The following is a 21,492-nucleotide window of genomic DNA, read 5'->3' as shown; positions in this document are numbered from 1 at the left end:
ATTTAGCGATTTGTAATTTGTTAAATTTGGCTAAACTTTAAATAGTTGGTTAAAGTCTTAATATAGATCCTAAAAGCAACTATTTGCTGTTATTTCTGAAATTACTTTTTATATGTACTGGTAGGGACTATTTGCCTTATAAGTCTTGGTGGATGTCATTATACTTGTATAGTTGTATCAATGAAAGATAACATAACATCATGAAATATCGCAATATATGTAAGTTGATTTAGACACTACGATTTTGAGATGAATATCAATTTCTTAAGAAAATTAAATGGCAAGAATAATATTTAATTTTATTTTTTTATATATATATCGTTGAAACATTGGCCCAACTATAGTCACTGACTACTTAAGATCTTATTGAAGATTTTGTTCTGTGAATAATCTGGATTGAGGTAGGTATGTCAATAGGACGGGTCAAATCTTGATCCGCTAAGATTTTTATCTGTTTTATTTTAATAAAATGAATATTTTATCCCGTTAAGTCATGTCCCTACCATGTTCCGCCCCACACTGCCCCATTTAAGTGTCAATTTGGTTTTTTTCCCACTTTTTAATGTTCTATTTAATTTTAAAAACATAAATATCAGTGTCATGAAGACTAACAAAAATAATTGTCAGGTATATAAATGCCTTTTAATTATACTACCATATTTATGAAAGAGGAAAATGGAAAATAAATACCATTAATTAAAGTAGTAATCGATCACAACAAGATGATGTTGATCAAAGCATGAATTTTATTTGGATTGTACGAACTGATATTCAGTTGAAATAATGGGCCAAAAGTTAACACAATCCACCTTTGACCCACCGTATTAAAGTTTTAAATCTATTATCTTTTGACGCGTATTTAAATATTACCTTGTCGCAATCTTATTGCGATTGTGACCCCATTGGTAGCATTCTTTTTGGGAAAAAAACAACATAAAGGTATTTGCCAACAGTGACTTGGTGGTTGGTAGTCTCCAATTGACCTAATTCTTTGGACATCCATTCTCATATTCATCACTCATTTTGGAGTGCTATATGTACTAAACATTATAAACGTGTACTTTGCTTGTACCATTGTAATTAATACCATTCTTCATCCACCATATTAATTCATGAATTTCTTTGGTAAGAAGCTTATACTTTGTAATTTTTCCTATCTTACATTCTATTTGAGAAAGTATTAAATAAATATTTATTTACTAGGTTAATTTTATTTTAATTAATTAAATAAAAAAGGTCAAAATTGTTTTTAAACTATGTAAAATAGACTACTTATAAATTATATTACATTTTGAGATTAAAAAAAGCCTCCACCTTTATCTCAAGAGACCACAAATACCATCAAAAGTTAACAATCTCGCCGTTATCTTAAGTTCAATACAAGAAACTGGACCTTTAGCAGCGACAACCATTCGATATATATAATAGTTTTCTTTTAAGACTTTTTACGATACTTTTACTTGAAATCGTCTACTAAACTCATTTATCAACCGGAAAAAAGGTGGTGTTGATGAATGAAAAAAAGAAAGTCTTCACAAAAATAATCACAAATATTTTTGTATTATTAATGAAATTCAACGGACTCTTTTGAGTTATCGATAAAACCATTAAAAAATCTTGAAGTAACGTTAACCAAATCGATCTGATTGGCCAATAACATAAATACAAAGCTGATTACAAATTGTTAAAATGATATCAATAAATCAATAACTTTTTTTTTTCTTCAGTTCAATTTATTGAATAACCTGAAATTTGCACACCCCAGCGGCCCAGCCTACCAGCTACTTGCTCTTTTGCTATCTAGCACGCCGCTTTATTTTTTATTTGTTTATTAACTTTAAAAAGTCCAATATTTTATTTTCCTTAAAAGTATATTTTTACAATTATATCTCAATCACAAACAAATTGAAATATAGCAATATGAATCGATCACTATCATATCAAATGAAAATAATCTCATTTTTTCCCCCAATGCAACATAAATCTATTATAAAGTCAAAATACTCCTAGAAAAAGAATAGGATGAATATTCTGATATCGGATCTCAATCATAAATCAATTTTTTTACAATTTGATTGACTACTATTTTGACTGTGACCTTGATGATTGTGTTGTGCCAAATAAAATATAAATACCAACCCTTCTCCAAACTCCGCATATAATGAAAGCTTTAATACATCAGACCGCGGATTGGAGGAAATACAGTATTATTATGACAGGGAGCGTGTTGTTGGTAAGTCACTTGCATAACACATTTGGGTTCCAACAACACCATTTATAAAGAAAAATATAAAGAAAGACCAGGGTAAGGCAAAATTTACATGTATAAATTGCCTAATGATAATAGTCTGCCATTATAATCAATATGTACATTCATTAGCCAAATGCAGTTGCCAGCACTACCCTTTCCACTCTCCCAAATCAAGCTGTTAGAAAGATTGGCATTCAAAGAAACCAAGTTGGAACAAAAATATGAACCCCTAAGATTTCAGTTTCAGAATAATGTCTGGCATCACTTTGACATATTAATTTAGTTGCAAAACAAAAAAGGATTAAAATTTCTTGAAAAGGTAGCAGGGAATATTTCATTTACTTCTTAGAACCATCAAATGAGTTGTACCACAGCTGCTACGCGAAGTGCTCCATTTTGGAGAAGGTCAGATACTTCATCAAACAACAGGGCCGAGCGCCAGCCCCATCCTTTGGGAGCTTTTGGCAGAAGAGTTCCAGTTTGTTTGAAGCTGCCAAACACCATCACTTCTCTCTTTGAAGGAAAAATCAACTGGTTTACCAAATTATTGACAGGAAAAAAAGAAGCAATTTTAGCATGACATTTGCTGAAGATAACAAAACAAGGGCATTGAAACTTAGCCATTGTAAGTTCACCTGATATCTAGCAGTAACCTTTTCACGGGAATCGACATACATATGCACCTGAATACACAATACAAAAAAGATCATCAAGGACAAGAGAAGAGAAAATCAATGTTCACTTATAATTTTACATAAACAAGAGAGAAGGGAAAGGAGGACGACCTATCATATTTTACTTGTATTAATCGTTCTAATTAATTAGAAGCTTCAGAACTCAGATATACATATATGTTCATGAACGGTTTTAGTAATGATTAAGTATAAGAAAATTAAATGCTGATCCCCACTTAAAAAAACTTCTATTTATTCACAAAATTAAAAAGGAATAGTTCACCTTTCTAACTGGATCAGCTATTTCTGCCTTCCTACGATGAAGAAATAGCCCTGATATAACAACATATCAACAAAGTTACAAAAGAGGTAATAAATCTATTTTCATCATGCAGACAATTTTAGAGAAATACAATATTACCAAGTGTTCGGCGTCCCTGAGGGTCTTCATCACTGAAAGCCTGAACACTAACCTAGAGAATGCAAAACACTAGATTGATCAACTCCTTATTGGTTGCAATAGCAAAAATCTTCTGAAAAGCAAACTCAATCATTTGCATTTCCCCCAAAGAAATGCGTGAGTAAATGAAATGCAATGAAGAGTTAGATTCACAAACCTTCCATAAGGAACCAGCATAAAAAAAATCTGGAGAGTGTTTGACTTGGCCATCATTAAGCCTGAGAACATCGTGAAACTCAACCCTGTGAAGCAAGTCAGGTGTAAGTAAACACTTTTGTTAGCCATAAAGAGAATGAAAGGATTCTATTTTCATAAAGAGGGCACTGTATTCAGAACACAGAACAGAAGGAAATTTACACGAAACAAAGAGGTCAGGCTACTGTAAAATTGAGACTCCTGCAATTAGAGAGATTGTTTATGGATGGATTTCATTATCCAAAGAAGGAAACATGGAGAAGTGCATAAGAATCTCCCTGTCACAACTGTTCATTTGCAGGTTACAAAAAGGTAATCAAACATTTTCAGGTAATTCGAATGATTGCATATTTTGAAGGGCAAAAGGTGCATGTTTTCTATCAAATGATTGCATCTCTTAAGGGAAAAAAGTTACATTTTCTGTTCAAATCCTAAAAAGTATAACATGGAAGAACCATGAGAATCTTCATAAAGATTTCAAGAAGAAATTTTATGTCCCTGATTTTATGACAAAAATTGTTTTAGAGTATTTTTTTTTCCGATAAGTCATTGACGTAGGATATCTGAGAGTTGAAAGGGTAGACACAGAATACGGACAGAGCGACAGCTTTATTTGCAGTTTCTGAAGCTAACAGATCAAATGGGCAATATCTTAATGATATGGAAAGGTTCACCTTATTACAAAATGTAAACTGGTCACTCGTCATGTTTCATTGTAATCAAAAGAACATTCAAGCATGTTGGCTGTATTTGTCTCTTCAATGTAAAGTGAAAATACAATTTCTTCTCAATGGTTACAGGTTACATGCTTAGGAGCTACATAAACTGATACTTCGAAAAATTAATCCAAGAAAGGAAGTAAACAGAACCTAATCTATGGAACTCATTTCACATGCAATGGATTGCCATAATGCAGAAGCCAACCAAATATAGCAGAAAGAATAACTTACCCAAACCGAAAGGGAGGAAAGTGACTTAAAGGAGTTTTCATATCCAATGATATAGAAGTGCTTCCATTCTCCCACTCTATTCCCATTGCATGTTCTGACGAGCCTAGCATCTGGGGGGAAATACTGCTTGAACTTGGGCCAACAGTTGATGGTCCTTCCAGTCTGCTTTGCAGTTCTGTCTCATATCCCCTATCAACCCGTTCAACATGAATATTAGCACTATTGCTTCCTTCTTGGCTGAGCCCAACCAGAGCAGTTAGTCCATCTCCAGCAAGATCCCCGCTCTGTTCTGCTCTATTTTCTGGGTCATCATTGGCAGGAGATTGCTGACAGTTCCGATTGCCCATACCAAGTGGTACACGAGAGAAAACAAAACGAGTTGGAGGCCAAGCAACTGCAGACACAAATGTAGATCCACGTCCAATACCAGCTAGACCATCATTGGGGCCCCTAACATGAACCCGAACAGGCCTAAACATGCCACTTCCTTCCCTGTGAGGCGAGTCTGTGGCATAAATATTTCCTATATTGTTGGATTGATTGCTCTGATCATGCTCTGACATGTAATATCCAGTAGCCGCGACTCCGCATGAATTTCCAAATGGCTGCCGACAAGCACATGCCATACTCACAAGGCAGCAACTTTTGCAAGTGTCAGCACCAATTTCCTGCACCCGCTGGCTTATGAGAATCTGCAAAAAAACACAAGCAATTTAAGAGCAAAATTTAAATTAGGAAATAAGATATCTACTATGGTTAGGAATGTAGACAGGCAGACTATTCTGTCAGCTATCAAAAAAGAAAAAAAAAAGAACAGCAAAATGGGGAATAAATATAGTTACAGACCTGTAGCCACAACCCGTCATTCACAGCTTTGCAAGGAAACCCCATTTCTTCAAGTTGCTTTCTCACACTAAGAAGTGCATCAAATGACATGTTACAATATAAAAGTGAGCCACCCTCAAAAATGTTGGCAAAGACATCATAATCTTCTCTACTTACTCCTGAATGAGCATTTAGGCAAGTTTTGACTTTTCTCCGGCCCACAGTTCTACCACCCCAAGATAGAGGAGTGAAATTGCATCTTTCCCATTCATTCGGAATCATCAAATTACAGGATGAGCCCATTGATGAGAAGTTCCTCTGATCCCCACAAAGCCAACTGTTGTTATTCAATTGATAGCATGAATCTTCTTCAGATGGCCCTTCCACACCCATACCATTGCCCCCTAATCCACTAGCTCCAGTACTAATTGGCATTTCAAAATAAGAACATGAAGATCTGACTTCATCAGCATATAAGAGTGAGTTATTTGATGAAGGACGTCCACTGTTGCATGGGTATCTTGACTCCGAGTCTGACTGAAGACAAGCTGATTCTTGCATCTTTTGTTTAGAGTTAGGCACCTCAGTGAGGGAATCAACATTACAATCTGCAAGCTCAACCAAGATATTTTGACCGTTGTTACAACCATCAATGCCATCTTTTAAGCTTAGGTGTCCTAGTCCAGATTCCACCCTTCTGTCATCAGTTAAATTCGTTGGAACTACTCTGGAAATATCAGAAATTGTACTTGTTCCAACTCCAGAATCAGAACATTTTTCTTCATGATTTTCTGCCTTGCAAAGAGCATTTTTTGCAAGAAGTGTACATAAAGCTAGTTCAAACCTGCTCAGATTTGCAAGCAGAAAAATCAAGATAGAGAAAGAGTTATCATGCTAGACTAAAATTTCAAATATCATTTTAGCAAGTCCTAACAAAAAGCAGCCACAGTTCTCACCGTTTCTTTTCGGTAGGGACCCATAACTCGTCTGAGATCAGTAGAGCATTTAGTGTTGGAGCAGAAAGTTTTGGAAGGACCTGGTCACAAGACAGTTGACAAGCCAACTATTTATCATCTCATGGATTTCATCATAACTCAAATAAGAAAAGAGAATCATGCATATGCAATTTTTTTTTTTGATAAAGGTATAGAACATGCATACGAGAAATTGAACTGCAGAATCAGGTACTATCTTAAGAACAAAGCAAGGTCTCCACTCTCCACATGCTTATTTGTGACTGGAAGCTAGGTAAGTTGCTTTAACAAAGCCGCTAAAATGGAAATAAGCCCATGTCAGAAGATATGCAGGAATCTCTACGTATGTGAATTATTCGCTATGTTGCTCGGACTCTTAAAAAATGTCAAGGGGTACATGTCGTATTCACCAAAAGTAGTGTATTCTTGGAGAATTCGACACGGGTGCAACATTGAAAGTGAAGAGTCCGCACAAACTTAGATTATTCGAAAAGAAACTGCTGTAGATATTTTGCATTGTCTAATGAGTTGCAACTTAAGATAAAACTCTTATCCCCAGTTGCATCACATGTTCAAAAGAAGGTATTTCCATGATAGCAATTCAACAATGAAAAACTTGCACCACTTAGCCGTTGCATGCAAAACATCATTTTAACACCTTGATGTGAAAGTGCAGTTTGTTAAAGACATACTTGAGGTTTCATAAAGAGTTTGGAATAACTGAAAGCGCTGACATGCACATTGAGAGAGGTATTTACTTATTGTTGCAATAAATTAGGAACAGAAGTGCCTTTCTGGAGAAAATTAGTTTCTCCTAGTATCACGCCAAATTGGCAAAGTAGCAGCCTGAAAATTAGAAGATAACTAACTGATACTCAAATACATGTGGTGTAGCAGAGTGTTTTTTCTTTTGATAAGGTAATAGAAATATGGTGCAACAGAGTTTCTGCTAGGCTTTGCAACATGTGCCTCCAGAAAAAAAAAAGCTGTTAATTTAAATAAAAGGAGAAAGTAGAGAGGTAACTTCCAATATTCACTGCTTAAAACTTTAGCATGGTTTCCAAATAGTTACCTCTTTCAACTCTATAGCACCACTTTGACATAAGTATCCCCAACAAGCATTTCTAACCCGCTCACCATGTAAACCATAATCTTGGCTTTCTGCGAACACCTAAGTTCCAAAACAATGTGGTTAGCAAAATGCATGAATGCACGGATGATGAAGTAAAAAAATATCGAGCAGCAATCTGGAACCTGGTATGTTAAGAAATTTGATGTCCACAATTCGGATATGATGAAGTCTGTGCAAATTGCACATAAATCCTGCATGAAGAATGTTAAATCTGTACTGTTATGCCAGGGAGGAAAATTAGTTATCAAGTAAAAGATTGGACACATCAATCAGCAAATTCAGGAGGATTTTTGTTGGTTGAGAAATCAAAGTAATTATTGATAACTGGTAACACACCAAGATAATGTCAGCTTTACAAAAAGTGCAATGGCACTGTACATCACACGTCCAAAATTTCAACCATCAACAGATGTAGGTATTTCCACTTTGCACCAAAATATAACTAGGGAAAAAAGGGAGAACTCTTGACTCTTGAAATAGAGCTCTCTACATCCTTGAAATTCAGTCACATATTTTCAAGTGCTCTTGATATTCTGAGAGAGTGTCTCTAACCTATGAATTCTTAAAAGACTGTATGTAGAATTTTGATTCGGATTGAGAAAAGACTATGGAATTTGCTCAATCAATTGTTGTAAAGCCCCGTGGATTTCTAGAATTGATAGAGACTAATTTCGAGCTTAAGGATGTGATTTAATCAAATTCGAGTCACGTGGGGTTACAAGTGTAACAAAGTCACGGGAACACTTGTAATTAACATTGATATAGCTTGGAATAAATTACAATTAGATGGTACAAGTGATTGAATTAATTGGATGAATCAGTGTTATCACATTGTATAGGAATAATTAATTACCTATGATTGAGAAATAATTTATGGGAGTAATCATTTTCCATTGATTAGCCATTGATATGTTATGGGAACAAAAAATATTAGTCATCAGATGCAGTTGAATAAATGACTTAAGAAATGGAATAAAGGGATGCTACGTGTCAAGTGAAACAAGGGTGGTAGGGGGTAAAAGGAATTGGAGGCAAGGATTTTAGCTGGTCAATGGTATAAAGGTGCATAACGGATAGATGCCAAGGATCTAAAATCCGTAAGTTGGCAGCAATTAACGAAACAGAACAGTGACTCTTTACAATAGCACCAAGTGAGGTGTCAATTTTTTTTTAGAACCCGGGACAGATCGAGCGTCACACCTCACACCTATCCCCACAATGCAGCTGCTGAAGTATTTTAAATGCCTTAGGGGTGAGGTGTTTTATTTGTTTGGTTCAAGTTCTTAGGGGTTAGAGAGAAGGAAGAGCTCCTACTCGGTAAATGCTGCCTTGAGGTCAGTATTAAATACATTGCTTGGTAGATTTGGTTCATTAAATACATTTCTTAACACTCCAACATTATGGAAATTATAGATTTTCGATCACAAGAGTATCTCAAGAGCTCAAGAACTCAAGTCTTGAAAATTCTAGGGTTTGACAAAGAGATAATCCCCTCACTCCAACCTTGCCACTAGCTACATAACCTAGTTGACTCTACCTCTTGTGTTGGTGATGGTATAGTACTCCCAGTGAATGATGTAATCGCACATGATTTTGATCAAGCTTTAATTCTAAAAAATGAGGACTCGGAATGTGTTTACTTTGATATCTCATTACTATCTAAATTGAGAATTAATATAAATGCTTCGTTCTTATATCAATGTCTATGCATAGCACTCGATTTATTTAAATCTTGTCTCATTTCTTGGGGAATCGGTTGTATGATACATATTAGGCATGTCGAAGTCAGGCCTTTTAGCCATTCAACTTTTGATTTCAGGATATGGTTGACCATCCTGAGCCATGTTGTTAGGACAGCTCCACCTCTTCTTGTTGGATACTTTTGGTGAGACTCCACTTGCTTCTCGTGGAGCTCAGATTGTTATATGTTTTTTTGAGTCATCGGGGATTGTCGTTGTTGACTAACCTAATCCTTGTCATAGAGGTTCCCTTGACAGTAGAAGTTCTTTCAAGTTGTAATTGTGGTTATTCATGACACGTGTGCATGAGACTTTATTATTTTTATGAATATTTCACTTTTTTGAAAAAAATGTGATTGATTTAATGGTTATATTCATGCATGATTTTCAATACTTCAAAAGTTGAGATTTCTAAAAGCTTTTGCATACATGATTTAGGTGCATAAGTAGGAATTATTACTTGAGTTGGTACGCTTTGGTCAGGTAGAGTTTAGGGTGTCGGTCACGTAAATTTGGGGTAGTGTTATCAAAAGCAAAAGGCCCTAAAAAGTTTTAAGGTCTACTGGGTTTTAAGTGCAAATAAAGCATGGACTTTAATGAAAATGGCACAAAGGGAGAAAAAAAATACAAATATAAATGTTTAGTTCAAGACTATAATTATAAGCATAATGAAAAATATATGAGCAAATAAATTGAAAAACATATACGATAAAGTGAAACATTGATTGTATAGTGTCACCTCTTTAGAAGAGGCTCATTGGCAAGGAAAGTATGCCTTAAAACCTTGATGACGACATTGAAGCGCACATTAAGCGAGGCGAAGTGCTCAACATGTTTTGAGCCTCGCTTTAGGGCTTAAGAGCGCCTTTGACAACACTGATATGGAGTGTGACAATTATTATCAAGGAATAACAATTTAAACACCAACTTGGGCCATGCCTCTAACCTATGATTCTTAAGACTATATGTCAAATTTTGATTTGGATTAATAAATGACTACGAAATTTGTTATCAATTGTGATTAAGGAATGACAATTTAAACACCAAAATGATAGAAGACTCCAGTTACTCCCCTTTTCAGAAGGAAAACTGGCTAAGTATACAAATCCTTTTTCCTCATGAAGAACTTTAAAATAAAACATCCGGAAGAACTGAAAACTTAAAGCTAACCAGAATAATGAAGAAATATAGCAACTGGTATCTAAGAGATAGTAGAATAAAAATATATCTTTTTTTAATAAAACACTTTTTTTTTATTTCAACATACCCTTAGAAGAGTTGCTGCAAATGATCATGCAGGAAGTGCAGATATCTGACGTACAAAAAGCAATGCCACCATAACAATATGCAGAAATTTTTACAGTACGTCTTGGCAAAAGTAATCATGTCTCATCCCTTTTTCAAGACCAAACTAATGGCGTCTATCAGAACACAAGACTGATTAGTAAGCCATTATATGTTTCACATTCCATACCTGAAGATCGAGAAAGGATGCAGCAGCAAGAACGCGAAAGGCATTATTATCATTAAGCTTAGGATGGTGTCCATACAGATATGCTAATGCTATATCAATAGCCTCCCCATTGACATTGCTATCATCCACTGTCAAGGTCAAAACTGGAGCTTTGGCTTCTTTCCATGGTCCCTGAAGCATATTCCTGTTCATTAAACAAGTACATAAACTAGAGTTCTAGAAGATTCACTTACTTGTATGCAAAGACCAATAATATTTGTGTATAAATGCAGCTAACTATGAAGGCAGAGAACGTAAATAAACACAACTTCGGTGAATGGCCCTCCAACCTCTTTCTCCCTTGGCATCTGGCCCTCCAACCTTTTGTTTGGAGGTAGATGGCCCTTTCCACTAGGCACTTGTAATGCATCTTATTAGAAGAACATACAACAAATAGCCTTGGCACTTCTACATGCATGTAAATACTGATAGAGTTCTGTGATTAGGGATACAACGGTGAAGGCTCATTTACATGACCCTAATTTGTCAGGATGGCAAGTGTTATAATGAAAGTAAAGCATGTAGCCTGATACCAAACATGCAATAAATGAGACCAGACAGCATGCAGTCTTGAATTACAAATTTTAACCAAGTGGATCTTGCTAATTAAAAGATTACAGGAAACATACACTGAGGACTTTAATATAATTGAACTGGAACAAGTGCAAGGGTTGCAAGAGCAGTTATGGATACATGAAGCTAGTATCTGACAGGGTGTTTTGTCAGTGGCAAAGCGACAATTCTGAAGTCATTACTTCTTCCTTCCCAAAAAGAATGACAGTATTTGGAGGTTGAGGGTTAGCATATTTAATTTCAGTACGATTCAGGTATAATCTTATAAATCTTCTTGAAATAAAATGTACAGATTTAGAAACTACAATAAATGTACTGTAGATTACAATTTCTATAAAAATCTTCTTAAAACTATAAAATCTATTGCGATTATTCAAATAGAATTATGGAAATAGTGTAATTTTTCTTCGCTATGCATGGAGTAATAGATAATGAGGAAAAATGACCACGAAAGTAGCCATAAAACATCAAACGTTTTCAGCAGAATATACAGTAATGAAGCAAACAACAGAAAGCTCTGTACATTTCCAACATAATTATCAACGCAAGCCTACTAAATCATATCAAAGAACAAAAAGAGAGCCACAATGGATGGAGTTGATGGGTGCAATAGGAGGCCCAAAACAGCGAATAGAAATCATGAAGTAAAAGTTGAGGAATTTTGTAGTACTCATGGCCAAATGACAACCTAACCAAATTATATCAAGAGAAAAAAGACACCCCACCAAGAATGAACCTTTTGTACTCTGTAACTAATAATTATTGAAGGGGGCCAAACCAAATTACATCAGCAAAAAAAAATTCCACCAAAAACATCAAACCTTCTGCAAATTAGCCTAAATTAGTGAAGCAAAATTACAGAAAGTTTTGAACTTCTCTAACTGATAGCTACAAATGCAAGTAAAATTATACCAATAATGGAATTAAACTATACAATTGGAGACCCAAAACGAACCTGAAATAAGAACTACGGGAAAGGATTAAGCGATGAAGGTGATAAGTAGAACCCATGGCTTGAACAATGACATCGGAAAATGAGCCGTTGTTAAAACCTTCCAATTGAATATGATCACAAAGGGATGTAAGGTTACAATCCAATGCTCGAAGTTCATGGCTAGTCCGGTCGTTATCGGAGTATTGTGACTGCAATTGAGTTGAGGGTTGTCTTGTTGTTTCCATCGGTAAAGATCCTCCTCCTCCGCCGATGCCGGTGACGTTGCCGGTGCCGCCGCCGTAGTAGGTTCTCTGATGCTGCTGCCGGATAGGGGATTGTGGTTCCATTTTATGTAGCCAAAAAGGGGAGCGGATCCTACCGGAAAATTTTGGAATTTAGAAACAGAAAACATTGGGCTGTAAGTTTGGGAAAAACAAAATTTCCTATTAGCCTTTGTTCCGTCCGTTCGGTTCGGTTCGATTCATTTTTGTGTATTATTAGTTCGGTCTATCGATTTTTTGTTTTTAAATACATTAAATCAATAACCAAATGAATAAGATATTTTTTATCAGTTTTCGACTAATTAGTTTTGATCATTTACGGTTCGATTTTCGATTTAACCAATTAAAGAAAATGTTTATCAAATAAATAAATGACTTTTCTAATAATTTTTTCGTGACAAGACAATAATGTAACTTACAAATGATCAGAAATGGAGTAGAAACAATAATAACAAACATGAAAAGAACAAGTGTAACACATAGAAATTAAGAGAAATAGAAACTTTAGATTTTGAGTTTTGACGGTTTGTATAATGTGGAGTTGTGAACTCAAAGTCACAGTGAAGTATGAATTGAAGGCTAAATGACAAAGACATAACTAGTAATATATTGAGATTAATATTTATGTATAGCTAAAAGTAGTAAATTACTATACTCTTATTGGGTTACCGCTTTATCCAATAACTCAATATTAAAAATCAACACCGAACCAATAACTTGATAATTTTTTTTATAAACCCATTAAAAACCCGTTAAACCAATAGCCCAATAGCAATAAACCAATAACACTTTTTTTTGTCCGATTTATCAGTCGATTCGGCTTTTGCACACCCTACAAACAAGTCTCTTTTTTGGTTCAAATTTTTTTATTTCCCTCTTTTTTTGGGTTTGACTTTTTCAATTTTTTCTATAATTACACCTTAATTGAAAAAAAAAGAGATTAAATTGAAGAGGTTGATCCTTTGGTCATGTGATTTAATGCCGCACTTGAAATTCTCAATTGAAGGTTGTTTCCTTGATCAGTTGATCCTGTGACTATATTGCTTAATGACATCTAAAAAACATGACTTGAATAAATAAAATCAGAAAAAATAAAATGTACAATAACGAAAAGACAAAAAATATGTCAATTTTTTTAAGAGTTAATCATAGTACAAGCCCAAATATGAAATAATATATGTAAAGGATAAGAATCTGAAAAATATCCTAACTTTGGTCGGATTTGCTATTGCGATACTAAACTTTCATAAGTACCTATTACCTTTCTAGACTATTTAATACCGTATTTTTTACCCCCTGAACTATTTAATAGTGTATTTTAAAGGTATATATGTGCCCACGTGGACACATTACTATTTATAATTTTGCATTATTTTTGATGTCCATGTGGGCAAATATATATGTTTAAAATACGGTATTAAATAGTCTAGGGAGGTAATAGGTCCTCATGAAAGTTTAATATTGCAACAGCAAATCCGACCATAGTTGGAGTATTTTTCAAACCCTTATCCCTATATGTAATATTGAAAGTTATGAATTAATTTTAAAAATATTTACAAAGCATATTAAAAACAAATATTTTCTTATGTATAAAAAAAATAAAATTACATATGTATTATGTCGGTTTGATTTGAATTCGATTAGACTTTTTTCCTGTTAATACTAAACCAATCAGACAATGGTTGGTTTATCTTTTTTCACATCAAATCAATCAAGCCAAACCACAAGTCAATTTTTTTTAACTGTTTGACTTGATTCTTCGATTTGGCTTCACTTGACGGTTTGACTTAGTTCACGAGAAGTAGTTTATATTTATACAGAAATTGGTGATATATTTTAAATAAGGGAAAAATGACAAATATACCACCGAACTTTGTTAAATAGTACGTCTATACCATCCGTTATACTTTTCATCCATCTCAGCCCTTGCCGTCCAATAATTGGTGCACATTTACCCCTCCCACTAACGGCACCCTCTTTGTGTACACGTGGCGAAATCCTAAGCCATTACCCAATTGACCAATTCCTTTAACCCAAATCCTAATAACCCGCCACATAACCCAATAAACCCACTCGATTTGTAGGTAAAATATACTCTCTAAAATCTAAAATTTGGGTCTTTTCTTTAGATTTTAAACTCAGTACTTCGTAAAATTTAAACTCAATAATTAGTAAATTTTTAAAATCTTTAAAATATGTAAGTAAATCTTTTTTGCGGAGGTTTGAGAATTCAAATTACTGATCTAGTTATAATGAGGTTTAACTAACAACAAACCTTCTATGACTCTCAAGCTATTCTTTTTTGGGAGGCTTTTAGGTCTAAACAACTTTCTCTTATGCAACCACACAATGAGTCACAATCAGCAGCTAAAGAGAAACATGACGGTGATCTAGCTTCAAGCAAGAGTTCAACCGCTCGAAAAAGACTCCAATTTATTAACCTCCACTAACAAAAACAGGTATCAACATTGGCACCGCAAGCAGCAGTAGCAGACATCCAACTTTAGCTTATGAATCCTCTAACCCTTCGACAACATTTAAGGACAAGGTTGGACAAAAATGATACATTGATGTGTGTGTTAGAATATGCACAACGAAAGCTATATTCAGGATCACAAATCTTACATGTAGACTAAATAATATAACATGAACGAATTTAGAAGAAGACTAACCTGTTGAAACTTCTACAAAAGTCGTCCAGATGCCAAGGATCCAGAGCTACGATCTTCTCCTATTTCCTGATTGATTGTTACTACCGAGTTACTTGTGTGGGCAAGTATTACTTGTTTAAAAGGATGACTTCTTTCATGCCACATCCAGCCTATTTATACTAGTTTTCCAACTCAAGAATGAATAGGAAAAATCAAATATATTTTAGCCTTAATGAGCAATTAAGAGGATCATTCAAAATGAGAATAAATTGAGATTAATACAAAAAACGTTTTCATCCATTTAAGGCCAAACGTTTTTGTCATTAACTCAATATTTGACTCTCAAATAATTCATAAGATCAACAATAAAATTAATTTGTCCTTCTTTTCAAACTTGGTCAATTAATCAGGCATAGTAGGGACCGTAGATATATTTAATAGAGGCTTCCAATTACAACAATAATTCTCAAATAAATGAATTAACCATATCACAATAAATTACAAATTATTCCACTAAAAATTTGTAATTGCACTCCTCGATTTAATTTCGAAATCTACCACTACATCTTATTTAACCCCCGTATTAGAATTACCGACACCAATCACTTATATCAAATTTTCTGAAAATTTAATTCATTGACTAAATTAATCCTTTATTATATTTACTTAACTTATTTCACATGACGGATATAAAGTCCACCTGCAGGGTTTTCACGTGAAAACTTATAAGTAACCATAAAGGGGTGTCTTCAACTAATTATTATTTCACTAATGTAATTTGTCATTATCTAATCTATTAGGAATTTATTGACTCATCAAAAAGTCTCACCTTTTAATAGATTAAAAAAAATAAAATAAATTACATAGATCATAATAATTATATCAAGATTAAGAGTATAAGTACATGTAGTGGACTAGAGAATTTATTTATAAATATTCAGAACATTAATAAATGTCTCTAATTGGTCCGTTCAATACATACAAAATGTACTAGCACAAGAAGTTGGAATTTAACCATCCTCATAATTAAGATCAAATTATATTTAATCTTATGCTATGATCATCAAGATGTTTGTCCTACTTCATCTTTGATCATGAACATTAATTTATAACTTATATGCACTGACAATTTTAATCTTCCGCGTATGAGTTAAAATACTCCATACACAAAATTGTCTACTATATAAGCAATGGACACACATATATACACAATGATCTATTTAAACAAAGATTTTATTATATTAAATAAATAACATAAAAAATCTTTACAAGGGATTAAATAAAAATAATTACTATAACACAATTACATGGTTAATAGTATATCCCAACAATCTCCCACTTAGACTTATAACCATGCATTCACAATTTTAACACCCATTTCTTCCACATGCTTATCAAACCCTTCTGAGGTAAGCCTTTTGTAAATGGTTCTGCCAAATTGTTCTTCGATTCAATCTTCAATACTCTCACATCACCCCTTTGAGTTATATCACGAATCAAATTATATTTCCTCTCAATGTGCTTACTCCTTTTATGGCTTCGCGATTCTTTCGAGTTAGCAACTGCACCACTGTTATCACAATAAAGTGTGATTGGTGCTTCAACTGAAGGAACCACTCCAAGCTCTTTCAGGAAGTTTCCGAGCCAAACAACCTCCTTAGCCGCCTCAGAGGCAGCTACATATTCAGCTTTCATGGTGGAATCAACAACACACGATTGCTTGATACTCCTCCATATTACAGCTCCACTTCCCAGAGTAAATACATATCCTGAGGTTGACTTTCTTGAATCTCTATCTGACTGGAAATATGAATCTGTATACCCAATAGGTACAAGATTTCCAGGATGGAAAACAAGTATGTAATTTTTAGTCCTTTTCAGGTACTTGATTTTATGCTTAACTGTTGTCCAATGTTCTTTTCCAGGATTAGACTGAAATCTATTAACCATGCCAATAACAAAGCAGATATCCGGTCTAGTACATAACATAACATACATGAGACTCCCTACAACAGATGCATAAGAGACAACCTTCATTCTCTCTCATCAGTCGTTTTGGGCGACTGATCCTTTGATAAAGTAATTCCATGTCTAAAAGGAAGAAATCCCTTTTTGGATTTTTGCATGTTAAACCTTGCAAGAATAGTATCAATGTAAAGCGCTTGAGACAAGCCTAATATCCTTTGTTTACGATCTCGCATAAGCTTGATCCCAAGGATATGAGCCGTTTCTCCAAAGTCTTTCATATCAAAACGCGATGACAGTCATTCCTTAACTAAATTCAACATGCTCACATTATTTCCTATGAGCAAAATGTCATCAACATACAAAATTAAAAATGCTACTCTGCTTCCTCCAATTTTTTATAGATGCATGATTCATTTTCAAATTGATCAAAACCAAAAGTCTTAATCGACTTGTCAAAACAAATATTCCATGCTCTAGATGCTTGCTTTAATCCATAAATGGATCTCTTAAGTTTACACAACATGTGTTCATTGCCACTTTCTATGAAACCTTCTGGTTGTGCCATATAGATGCATTCATTAAGACTTTCGTTTAGAAAAGCCGTCTTGACATCTATTTGCCAAATCTCATAATTGTAATGAGCAACAATGGACAAGAGAATCCTAATGGATTTAAGCATAGCTACCGGCGAAAAAGTTTCCTTATAATCAATTCCTTCTTTTTGAGTAAACCCTTTCGCAACAAGCCTAGCCTTAAAAGTTTTCACTCTTCCATCCACACCTTTCTTTTTCTTGAAGATCCACTTACAACCAATATGTTTGACATCCACAAATGGTTCTACAAGATCTCAGACTTGATTAGAGTACATAGACTCCATTTCAGATTTCATAGCAACAATCCAAATTTCAGCATCTTTATCATGTGGTGCTTCGGCGTAATTCAATGATTCTGTATTAGGCTCCTCAGGGATTCTATCATATGATTCTCCCAAGAGCGTAAACCTTTCAGGCTTTCTAATAACTCTCCTACTACGACAAATAGCCACTACATGATTTGCTATTTCTTGAACTAAATCCTGATTATCCTAAACATTTTCCTCCACAACCGCAGGCTGCTGGACATTGCTCCCACTACTTTGAGGTAGCGAAATCTTGAGTTTGCTCTAGGGCAACCTCCTGCGCAGCCTTACGTGCAATTTGTTGCCTATTGACATGTCTCCCACTATGTGGTCGTAAAGGAATGTCAACAACTGTGTGTGGAGTTTGTTTTGTCGATTCATTACTCGTTATTCTTTTGGACAATTCCTGTAAAACAAGTTTACTTCTAGGAATATGGTTCATTAAATAGTCCTGTTTTAGAAACTTGGCATTTGTTGAGACAATTACCTTTTGTTCCTTAGGACAGTAAAATAAACCTCCTTTAGTGCCTTTTGGATATCTAATAAAAATACATACTTCTGTTCTAGATTCCAACTTATCTGTTTTTCCTTTTAGCACATGAGTTGGACAACCCCAAACTCGAATATGCCGTGGGCTAGGCTTTCGCCCATTCCACAATTCAGATGGGGTTAAAGGTATATATTTTGAAGGAACCAAATTCAGAATATAATTCGCAGTTTCTAAGGCATATCCCCAAAAGCTAAAAGGCAAATCAAAATAACTTAACATTGATCTAACCATTTCCAAAAGAGTTCTATTTTTACGTTTTGCTACACCGTTTTGTTGAGGTGTTCCTGGGGCAGAATATTGAGAAGTAATTCCTGATTCTGATAAATACTTAATGAATTCTGTAGAAAGGTATTCACCACCACGATCAAATCGTAATGTTTGGATATGTTTACCATGTCGCTTTTTCGTTTCAATCTTAAATTCTTTGAATTTTTCAAAGCATTCAGATTTACGGCACAACAAATAAATATATCCATAGTTGGAGTAATCATAGATGAAAGTCACAAAATACTCAAAACCACCTCTTGCTTGTATCTTCATAGGGCCACACAAATCAGAATGAATTAATTATAACTTATTACTGACTCTATTTCCTTTAGAAGGGAAAGGTCTCTTTGTCATTTTACCTTCTAAACAGGATTCACAGGTTGCTAGTGCCTCCTCTTTCAATGAACTCAAAGGTCCATCTTTAACTAACCGTGAAATCCTATTTATATTAATATGACATAGATGTAAGTGCCATAAATAAGTTGGACTCAATTGAGAAATATGTTTTTTTTTAATTCAAAACAACAATGTTATTTAGTGCAGTTTGTTGAAGCATGTTATGGAAAATTTCAAACACAAATAAATCATGTATTTTGGGAGCACTAAGGATAAAAAAGTTATTATACTTAATAACAACAGAGTTATTCGCAAAGTGAATATCATAACCATCATCCATTAATTTAGAAACAAACAATAAATTCCTTCTTATAGAAGGAACATATAAAACATTATTCGAAACTAAAAGTCTGGAACTACTAAATGAAAGCGAAATTATTCCAATAGAAAAGAATGGTGTCGGCTCCCCATTCGCTTGAAAAACACTAACTTCATCCTTGTTTAGCCGCCGCGTTTTCTGAAACCCCTGCAAAGAAGTGCATATATGATTAGTGGCTCCCAAATCTACAACCCATAATTGGGTAGAAACAACCGCTAAACAGGTTTCAACGACATTTAAAAAAAAGTTACCTTTGTTTTTCATCTTAGCCTGAAAGTCGGGGCATTGCTTTTTATAGTGTACATGTTGCTTACAATGAAAGCAATTACATTTCGGCTTAGCCACACCACCCTTAGCACCTCCGGGTGTCACAACCTTGCGGGCCTTTTTTTTTTCTTCTGAAATTTTGTTGGTTTTGAAGAGGACGGCCCAGCCTTGTCAACCAGGAATGCCGCAAGAGCTTGCTGCTTAATTATAGTCTCTGTCGCTTACAGCTCATTCAACAATTTCGCTAAAGACATGTCCATTTTATTCATATTATAGTTTAAGCGAAACTGTTGAAAACTGTCCGGCAAAGTTTGAAGGATCATCTCAACTTGAGATTCCTTATCAATCTCAGCACCAAGTATCTCCAGCTCATTCAAGTAACTCATCAACTTCAGCACATGTTCTATGACAGAAGATCCTTCAGCCATTTTTGTGGTCAAAAGGGATTTCATGGCAGTCTGCTTTGTAGCACGATTCTACTCACCAAACATCTCCTTAAGATATGCGAGCATATCGTAAGCAGATGTCATAGACTGATGCTGATGCTGCAAGACATTCGCCATTGAGGCAAAAATGTAGCATCTTGCCATCTCATCAGCCTTAACCAATTTGTCATAGGCTTGAACTTCCTCATCAGTAGGATCTGCTGATTTGATAGGACATTCCTCAACCAATACAAATTTATAACTCTCAAAAGTTAGGACAATATCTAAATTTCATTTCCATTTAACATAGTTTGGACCCTCAAGTTTATTTTGATTCAAGATTGAGAACAGGGGATTGAAGTAAGACATAGTTAATCTGAGAGAGATAACATAGATCATTGAGTATACATGCTATATTATTAAGGAAAACACAATGAGACTCATATAATCATGCTTATAAACAATTAGATTTGATAGGGAAACTTAACTATTCTAGCAAATATATGAGCATGTTTAAATATAGTACCAGTTAAGCAAAACAAGTCCAACTCAGTTAGAGAGTATTTTGTTAAGTATAACAAGATATATATGTATATAGTTTATCTCTCTTGTTCATTGATTCAACATGTAACTAAGTTGGAAAGTTTTAAACAAGTCATCAAAACAAAAGACATACCAAAACAGTATCAAAATATACAAGTTTATCCGATGGGGAAAAGGACCTAAGTCAACATATAAACTCATATATTTACTGTAAAATACATTTATAAGTGTTAGGGATGAACCCTTACGCCACTGGATTACTAAAAATAATTTTTTATTTTTTTTTTCTTTAATTTTTTGAAAACAGAGAAATGGCCAAAAACCCATCAAAACGACTTTGAATGGCCAAAAAAGGCCCTTGATCACAGAAAAGCTACGAGTATTGCTCACTGGGCCATTTCCAATCAACCAACCAAAGTTGAGGCCAATCGGAGTTCGTCAGAAAAAAACCAGACTTGCCAGGCCAATGACATGCTGTCCGTTTTTTTCAAACAAAAAATTCTCACAGTACTCTAACAAATATTCAGAATCCAGACAATATTTAAAAAATTTAAAAACCTTACTCTAAAACTATTAATTCAAGGAACATGAATCATGAATTCGTTTTACAAGATCTGAATTATGAACAATAATCAATATTACATGAAACATTATGTTTTCAAACTCGAATTATAAACAATGATTTATTTCAATCTCATCATTGAACA

At 34.4% G+C, this 21,492-nt stretch overlaps 1 protein-coding gene and 1 pseudogene across 1 annotated transcript; both read right to left on the bottom strand.

The window, feature by feature from the left end:
- Positions 1 to 2,445: 2,445 nt before the first annotated feature.
- On the bottom strand, positions 2,446 to 12,590 carry LOC125812220 (uncharacterized). Its single transcript, XM_049491744.1, has 12 exons — positions 12,242 to 12,590; positions 10,675 to 10,858; positions 7,584 to 7,652; positions 7,402 to 7,500; positions 6,312 to 6,391; positions 5,377 to 6,199; positions 4,531 to 5,222; positions 3,543 to 3,627; positions 3,347 to 3,398; positions 3,209 to 3,258; positions 2,887 to 2,934; positions 2,446 to 2,782 (listed from the first exon to the last, which is right to left on the bottom strand). Exons 1-12 carry the CDS (start codon positions 12,565 to 12,567, stop codon positions 2,606 to 2,608), a joined length of 2,685 nt encoding a protein of 894 aa, XP_049347701.1. The 5' UTR covers positions 12,568 to 12,590; the 3' UTR covers positions 2,446 to 2,605.
- A 7,328-nt stretch (positions 12,591 to 19,918) lies between these two features.
- LOC125812286 (uncharacterized) lies at positions 19,919 to 20,611 on the bottom strand (annotated as a pseudogene).
- Positions 20,612 to 21,492: the final 881 nt, after the last annotated feature.

Source organism: Solanum verrucosum, unplaced genomic scaffold (genome assembly GCF_900185275.1).
Source record: "Solanum verrucosum unplaced genomic scaffold, falcon-dt-bn FXZP01000115.1, whole genome shotgun sequence".
Lineage (NCBI taxonomy): Eukaryota > Viridiplantae > Streptophyta > Magnoliopsida > Solanales > Solanaceae > Solanum > Solanum verrucosum.
The sequence above is the reverse complement of the archived record's forward strand: the minus strand, read 5'-3'. Positions and strand labels throughout refer to the sequence as shown.